The sequence below is a fragment of the Durio zibethinus genome, chromosome 18, assembly GCF_047325235.1.
Source record: "Durio zibethinus cultivar Kanyao isolate XHJ-2024 chromosome 18, ASM4732523v1, whole genome shotgun sequence".
Taxonomy (NCBI): domain Eukaryota; kingdom Viridiplantae; phylum Streptophyta; class Magnoliopsida; order Malvales; family Malvaceae; genus Durio; species Durio zibethinus.
This window is the reverse complement of record NC_143179.1, coordinates 12,234,544-12,243,438: the sequence shown is the minus strand read 5'-3', so window position 1 is coordinate 12,243,438 and position 8,895 is coordinate 12,234,544. Positions and strand designations below refer to the sequence as shown.

Here is an 8,895-nt window from a genome sequence, read left to right as displayed (position 1 = left end):
AAATCAATTTTTGCAAAATAAACGGAAACTCTTATCATGTATAATTTCACTTATTTGTTGAGATTTGTCTTAAATCTCATAATCCCACATTGAAAGTTAGTGAGTTTTGAATTTGTTCAGTATCCCACATTGGGAGTTTAGTAAAAGTATAAGAAGTTTCACCCTTATAAATAAGATATTTTGATTTTAGTTTAGTAATCCCATAGAGTTAGATACCAAGAGAATAGCTAAGTGAGTAGGCTATTAAAATGGTATAATTGAGTTTTGGGTTAAGTTTTGAGTAAGGAGTTTTAGGAGACTTTTCACATTCTAAAAGTCTCACAATTGTAAAGATTTATTTGATAGTGGATTAGGTTTGGAATATACTATTTTGAGTTGAGCCGAACCAAATATATTTGTGTGTTTTTATTCTTGATTTGAGCTTGCTGTTTTGTGTATGATTGCTGCGTGTGGGTGTTATTTTTCAGGTTGAAAAAAATAACACCCGCACGCAGAACCCACACACAAAATAACAAGCTCAAATCAAAAATAAAAACACAAATATATTTGGTTCGGCCCCACTCAAAATGGTCTACTCCAAACATAATCCACTAACAAATAAATCTTTACAATTGTGAGATTTTTAGAATGAGAAAAGTCTGAAAGATCCTGGCTTTCGTGCTTTGGTGAGTCTCCGAGATCCTTTCGACGACCTATGTTGTGTTGAAGGGATATCTATATGATCCGATCGATTGCGTAAAGCCCACGGTAGCAACGGAACCGGGGAAAGTATACAGAAAAGACAGTTCTTTTCTTTCTATTATTTACTCTTTACTCAAAACTTAACCCAAAATCTAATTATACCCTTTTAATAGCCTACTCACTTAGCTATTCTCTTGGTGTCTAACTCTTTGGGATTACCAAACTAAAATTAAAATATCTTATTTATAAGGGTGAAATCCCTTTTACTTTTACTAAACTCTCGATGTGGGATACTGGATAAATTCAAAACTTACTAACTTTCGATGTGAGATTATGAGATTCAAGGTAAATCCTAACAAATCCTCCCTTGACTTGAATCTCCAAACACTTCAACAGTATCTGTAAAGCTAACATGTTTACCTTTCTTCTTTTCTTTCATCATAGGGATCCCAATAATTGAGCCTTCATCAAGCATGTACAAGTGATTTTTGACCCTATTTTCTTGTAAAATCACACTACAATTTTTATACACTTTCAACTAATCATTACTACCATAATATGTGTACTTTCGAGAAGCTAACTCACCCAAAGCAATCAAATTATAGTGACAACTTAGTACATACCTTACATGACGAAGTGTCCTAATAACACCGTTATGAGATCTAAGGCGAACACTCTCAATGCCTTGAATCTGCACATTTTCTTTGTTAGCAACCACAATATCCTCATACTTCTCATTCTCATCCAACTCGACAAAGCAACTCTTATTATTGCAAACATGAACTGTAGCAGTTGAATCTAAAACTCAATCTTTATCACTTTTCAAAGTCTGAGTCTCATCAACACAAATTGTCAAAACAACATCATCATCATCAGACACGACAATAGCAGTATCACTCTTTTTTTATTTGATTTTTTCTCATCATTCGCCCTTTTAAAAGTAGCTATATCCCTTCTCAGCTTCCTGTAGCGTACTTGGATATATCCCTTCTCACCACAATAATAACATTTTATATCACTGTAATTTTTATTTCTTGACTTGGATCTCCCTCTTAATCCATCAATCCTCTTTTGAGTCTTTCCTTGATCAAAACCATCTACAACTAGTGTACTCCCCCTAAGTGATGAGTTCTGAACTCCCATAAACCTTTCATTCTCACGCAACAAGGCAGTCACATCATCCAACTTCAAAGTAGACATACCTACCAACACAGTCTGAACTAAAGACCTATAAGACTTGGGCAAAGATGACAGCAAAATTAAAGCATTCTCTTCATCTTTTAACTCATCAATAGAAATCGCTAGCAATTGAGAAATCAATCTATTAAACTCATTCAGGTAATTATGAAGACTCATACCTTCTTTCATCTTCAAAGAATATAGATCCATCTTTAAACATAATCTATTAGTCAATGACTTCGAAGCATAAATACTTTTAACCTTATCCCACAAACTCTTTGGAGTTCTCTCAGTCAACACACTGTATTTTACCTCTGGAGTTAACGTCAATCTAATAGTACTAACAGCTTTCTTCTGAATCCTATTCCAATTAGCATCAGACATTCACTCGGGCTTACTATTCTCTAATGCCTGATCCAATCCTTGTTGTACTAACAGATCTTGAACTGTATTTTACCATAACATAAAATTACTTTTTCCATCAAACAACGAAATCTCAAACTTAGGCATAGGCATATCAGACATACCTTCTTCAGACATCTTGAAACATTACTTCACGATCTCTTGGCCCCATAATCCTTAAATCTCGAACCTCACTCTGATACCACTTGTTGAAAAAAATAATACCCACACACAAAATAGCAAGCTCAAATAAAAAATAAAAACACAAATATATTTGGTTCGGCCCAACTCAAAATGGCATACTCCAAACCTAATCCACTAACAAATAAATCTTTACAACTGTGAAACTTTTAGAATGAGAAAAGTCTCATAAAACTTCTTACTCAAAAACTTAACCCAAAACCAAATTACACCCTTTTAATAGCCTACTCACTTAGCTATTCTTTTGGTGTCTAACTCTCTGGGATTACCAAACTAAAAATAAAATACTTTATTTATAAGGGTGAAACCCTTTATACTTTTACTAAACTTTCGATGTGAGATACTGGACAAATTCAAAACTCATTAACTTTCGATGTGAAATTATGAGATTCAAGACAAATCCCAACAAAAACTAAAGTCCTCGCGTCCAACTCTTGCGTTCTCCGATGCTCTTGTTTTCTTCACATCCAACATCGCTTTCTTTGTTATTGTATTTTCTTTCTCTGCCTCCTTCTCACCTCTTGGATGGTCCTTTCCTTCCTCTTTATATTTCTCTGATCGCTTTCTCCAACTCTTCATATCTTATATCTATCACTACTCCTACTACTCCTCTATTCCTTAATTTCTTGCCAACATAAAACATTTTCTATAGCTATAGCTTGGTTTTGGTAGTTGTTGAATATTTTAAACCCATAGGGTTATACCAAGGGCAAGAGCATTTCTTGGTTTTTGCTCATTTCCAAGATGTCTAGCAGAAGGTCGTCGGGGCAGTCGACAGCAGGTGTTTCCAGGATTTCAGATGAACAGATCATTGAACTTGTCTCCAAGTTACGCCAACTTCTTCCTGAGATTCGCGATAGGCGATCTGACAAGGTACTATAAGAACATGCATGTCTCTGATCTTTCTTCCATCTCTGTTTCAAGAAAATCAACAAGTGAAAAGAAATTTATTTTTCCCTAAATGCAAAGCTGCAGGAAAGGTGTGGAAACTGTAAAGTAAGCTAATTCACCTTGTTCAGATGTGCCACATGAGAATAGTATATTTCAGTTATAATAATAGTAGTGGTCTTCGAAAAACAGTTCGAAAACTTGACCCGGGTGTCAAGGAAACATATTTTTCATAGGTTTCAGCTTCTCATTGACTTAAAACAGTGCCTCACTTTGACTAATCCAAAATCATCTGATTTATTTAATTATGGTAAATATTTTAACATGATGTTTGATTCGATAATTAATATAATATTTATTTTTAATAGCTTAATTTTAAAAAATGATACATAATTGATAAATAATTTTTAAAATATTAAATTAATTAATAAATTTATAATTCAAGTATTATATAAATTTTTTAAAAAATAAATATTAAATTTAATATTTTATTATAATTCAAATACTTTGTGACATTATCTCTTAATTAAAGCATGGTGTTAGCTTCATTGTGTGGGGATATACACTGTAATGCACATGCCCTGAATAGTTTACTTAATTTGCCGATTTTGGCTCGACATGATTACAAATGATTTCTTGAATCAATTTGACTCAATTGGATTATATTATTTTATATATAAATATAGCATTATATAAAATAATAATGTCGATCAGCTTTGTCAGAAGAAAGTGACTTATTGTTTACAATGGCATTTGGATTTGACTGAACTCCTATTGCAGGTATCTGCATCCAAGGTTTTGCAAGAGACTTGCAATTACATTAGAAGCTTGCATAGGGAAGTGGATGATCTAAGTGAGCGACTATCCCAGCTCTTGGCCACTATTGATGCTGATAGTGCAGAAGCTGCAATAATAAGGAGTTTAATTATGTAATAATAAACCAACTTTTATCAAAATTTATGGCTCTTTTGCACTTTCTTACTAGGTTTTGGTCACTAGATCAAAAAAAAAAATAGAATATATTTTACGATGCTTCCCGATGTGGAAGGGTGTGCACTGTAATTACTTTGTACTATAAAAGGACTTGCACTAGCAAACCCTTTAATTTTAATGGCAATACTATTACTTTTGTTGGCATTAGACAAGCTTAATTAATTAATTTATATCTTTCTTTTATTGGAAGTCGTGTATATATATATATGATTAGAGCATTTAGTTCAATAATAAATGTATGAATGATCTTTTTCTTAAAGAATATGATCGTTTGAATTTCCTTTTTCGAATCAACGTTTAATTAATATATTAATTTACATGAAATTAATATGATTTAAGGAGGTTTCTATTTTGAAACAAGAGAAACAAAGAAGAAGAATGTGTTGATGCTAAGCTTCTTGTCGGTAAGTTGGGCTCTAGTGTTATAATGCAATACGGAAGCTCCAAAATCATCGTTAGAGAGTGATTTGATGGAAAACAAATTAAGTTTTGCTAAGTATGACCTACATGTGTTAGGAGATTTTTCCATATCTTGTTTGTTTCAATCAGATATAATTATAATATTATTGATCACTAACTTATTAATAATATTTGTTTATATATAATATAATACACTCGACCCCTCGAAAGATACCAACGATTTATTTTTTTTATATATTTGAATTTATCATGAATTGAATCATAATTAATCAACAAATTATATGATTGTTGACAAAAATCTGATTTTCACAATATAGCATGTAGTATTGAAGTTAAAAAGTAACAAAAAATGAATGAGAGGGTAAGGCAATATATGGAAGCATTTGCGTGACAAATTTCTCTAGATGGTGGGACTATGGTAACTATACTAATAATTAATTTTCAAAGAAACAAATGCGAGAAAGGGTTAAGACAGAAGAGCAAAGCATGGATCAGAAAACGAATTCTTCTTTGTTGTCATAAGTGTCACAGGTAATATTGAATCATAATCCGACCCCCCAATACCCCATGCAAAGTCTACTCATTAGGAACATCATGTACTATAGTTTCAGAAACTTGTTTATCTTTTAGTAAACATGTTTTGAATGATAGGACTAGAATCAATTTGCCAAAAATTACCTGATCAACTTTAATGTATATAATATTCTTACTAAAATATAATAACATCATTTGTTGTTAATTAAGCTTAGGCATTTTTTTGCAGTAATACCAATATATTATAATTAAGCAGCGGCGAATTCAAAAATTTTTTTAAGTGTTTATTTATAATATATATATATATATATATATATATATATAAGAAATGTCAACAAATTTATTAATTCTATCCACAGAAAATACGTTTAGAAAAAATTTTGATGTGTCTAAGTAAATTTTTACTTAAATTTTTTGTTTTTAGCTATTTATAAGTGTCCAGAAAAATTTTTAATGTTTAAGAAAAAAATTTTCTTCAAATTTTATTATTTTCTACTTTTTTAATTATTTTCCATTTTTGAGATACCCACTATAAGTTAAGCTTTACATCCATCATTGATATTATAAGTAGTTTAACTATATACAAACATACACAAAATGGGAACTCTTGTATGAAATTTAAGTCCAACAACAACAAATTAATCTGAACTTATTTCATAGCTATAATGGATTCCTGTGTTAATCAAGTTCAATATCTATGAATAATTACTTGGTGAATCATATGCTTACCTTAGCATGAAGAAACTCATGCAATTTTTTCAATGAAATCCTTTATTTTGGATATGAGAGTTTTCTCTTTTAGCTTTTATTATTGAAAAAAATTGTAGTATATATGCAGTAACTATATATATGATCACTATTCCAAAATATAATTTTTATTAATGCAAATCAATTAAAATTTTCCATTACTAAGGATTAGATCATTAATTCTAGCAAAGAAATATTTAACTTCGAACATTTGAAAAACTCTTTCTCTCTCTCTCTATATATATATATATGTATATACGTACATACATATGTAAGGCAATATTATTCTTAAAATGGCAAGTGAATTTTTTTTTTATTTTGTTGGCATAATTTTCAATCTTCATAGCTATATATAGTATCTTATATTTGAGTTCAAGGCAATTTATATATATATATATATATAAATAATTAGGCATGGATATTTTATCCAAATAAGTAATTATCTCAAAGAAGCTAATACACATTGAAAATTTTGGCGAGTTCATTTTATTACAAAAAATATAAAAAAAAAAAGGCAAAATTTGCATCCTGAAGCATTAGTTTCGCGAAATTAATCAATATATAGAGCAAATTACTAATTTTTTTTATATATAAAAACATGAGGGTTAAACATTTAAAACATTTAAAATGTGATAGAAAACTGTAATTCATAAATATTAGGAGGCATATAAAACTTTTTTTGCCGTAAGAACAGGCAATTTAGGTTGCCTTGAAATTGCATGGAGGGGAATGATTAAAAGAGAAAAAGGCAAAGTTGTTTTAGGCAATTTGTCAAATTTCTCAACGAATGACAATGATTATAATTAAAGTCAACTAAAGTCAGCCCGCAAAAGAGGCCTTAAAGTATAGCCCCATGGGCTTTCATCATTCTACCTTTTGTACTTTCTTTGGGCTTTTGCACATTCTGATTTTGTGGATTGACAACTTTCTTTTTTTTTTTTTTTTGGGTTGCTTTAACATTGAATTTTATAATAAAAATAATAGTTATAACCTCTTTATAAAAAAAAAAAAAAAATTACAACTAAGAATCTATAAATTGTGTTTGAATTTGGATTTGCAGTTAAAATATCAATTTGAATGATATTGTCCTATACTAATATATGGCCTATGTTAATATAATATTTTATAATATTAATATAATTCCAAATTCACTTATTTCAAAAAATACTATAAAGAAATATTCTGTTTATATACAAAATTATTTCTCTTTTAATAGTCTTTTTTTTTGTAATTAAAAGAACATTTTATCTAAACATTAAATGAAAGTTTTCTACCTGACTTTGATGTAATGACATGTGCACTTGGAAAAACTTTGTGGAGAAAGAGGTATTTTATTATTGTAATTTAAAATTATGGATTTATAGTTACATTTATATTTTCTTTTTTTTTTTATAATTATTAGTTATATATATATTTATTTTATGGGTTAATTTAAATTTTTATACTTTAATTTATTTTTATATTTATTTAAGATATTTGTTTGAATTTTTTATTGATTTTATATAAAATAGTTTTAATATATACAAGATCATTATAATTACATATGTTTGTCTTTTTTATGTAGAATCCTGATAATTTTTCTTTAAATCTTATCATTAATAATTATATATAATTGATATTTATTTATACTCAAATAATAATTAATTCGCAGCGTATGTCAAAATTAATAACCACCATATATATATGTATATATATATATATATATATATATGCTCTTCATTTAAAGGAAAAATACTAAATTGAGTGGAATACCCTGGCTAACCTTTCATTTTACAACCATTTTATATATCTTGGAGTAATTTGATTTAAAAAACACATTATTTAACAAAATCTGTCCCTTTAGTAACTGACTAAAACTAGGTTATGTATGCATGATTGCACCATGCAAACAAGTTTCACCAATTTTTTAAATCATAATGAACAATTCTCTTTATCTAAAAAAAGAATTATTCTTTTAGTTATAGTAACAAGCTTGCTTAAAATTTTTTTTATCTTAATATAAATAATTGATGATTTTAATACATTGAAAAAGAATATAAAAATTTTACTAATAAATCATAGTATAATAAAATATAAATACTAATGGATTTTAATGTTATAAATTAAAATTAATGGCTTTGTTGGAATTTTTCAATTTAATCTTAATTTTTCTAAAAGTCTTTTTGTATTTTAAAAAAATTAATTTTACTAATAAATCATATTATAATAAAAATAAATACTAATGATTTTAATATTGTAAATTAAATTGATAACTTTGTTGGAATTTTAATTTAATCTTCATTTTAAAAAATACATTTTCTATTTAAAAAGATATATTTTTCTAAAAAAATATTATAATAAAAATATATACTAATGATTTTTAATATCCCACAATTTGAAAATACCCTTCACATTAAAAAAAAAAAGGGAATTTTCAATTAAGCAATTATACATTAATTATATATTTTTTTCAAGTAAGCATTTAATGTTACTAAATTAAAAATAATGTATTAATTATATATTTTTTAAATATCAAATTAAGAAATGTCAATAGCATTCCTTAATATTTCCTTTTTTAAAAGTGCATATATTAAGTTGAAAATTTTATTTTAACAAAAAAAGTATTTATTAAAAAAAACCAATTCTCTGTTGAGAATGCACACTACTCCATTAATGAGAGTGACATTGTAATTAAAGGTGTCAAATGACTCTTAGCTAGTACAATCCATTTAAATATATTAATTCATGTGTTAACAGATTGTGTAGGTTCAACACTATTTTTGATGTGTTTTGCTAGTACGACCTTTAAACTGTAAGTCCATAATTTTTATGGGTTTTGTTGGGGCAAGCATACCACTATTTTTCGTGCTT

The 8,895-nt window shown here is 28.0% G+C and overlaps 1 protein-coding gene across 1 annotated transcript; it reads left to right on the top strand.

Moving 5' to 3' along the window:
• The first annotated feature begins 2,908 nt into the window (after positions 1-2,908).
• Positions 2,909-4,488, top strand: LOC111300551 (transcription factor PRE6-like). The gene is made up of 2 exons (XM_022896181.2): positions 2,909-3,336; positions 4,132-4,488. The coding sequence occupies exons 1-2, from the start codon at positions 3,208-3,210 to the stop codon at positions 4,282-4,284; spliced, it is 282 nt and encodes a 93-aa protein (XP_022751916.1). The 5' UTR covers positions 2,909-3,207; the 3' UTR covers positions 4,285-4,488.
• Positions 4,489-8,895: the final 4,407 nt, after the last annotated feature.

Coding starts and splice junctions, on each gene's coding strand:
- LOC111300551 (XM_022896181.2), top strand. CDS start 3,208: ATGTCTAGCAGAAGGTCGTCGGGGCAGTCGACAGCAGGTGTTTCCAGG. Junction 3,337..4,131: donor GCGATAGGCGATCTGACAAG/GTACTATAAGAA, acceptor CTCCTATTGCAG/GTATCTGCATCCAAGGTTTT.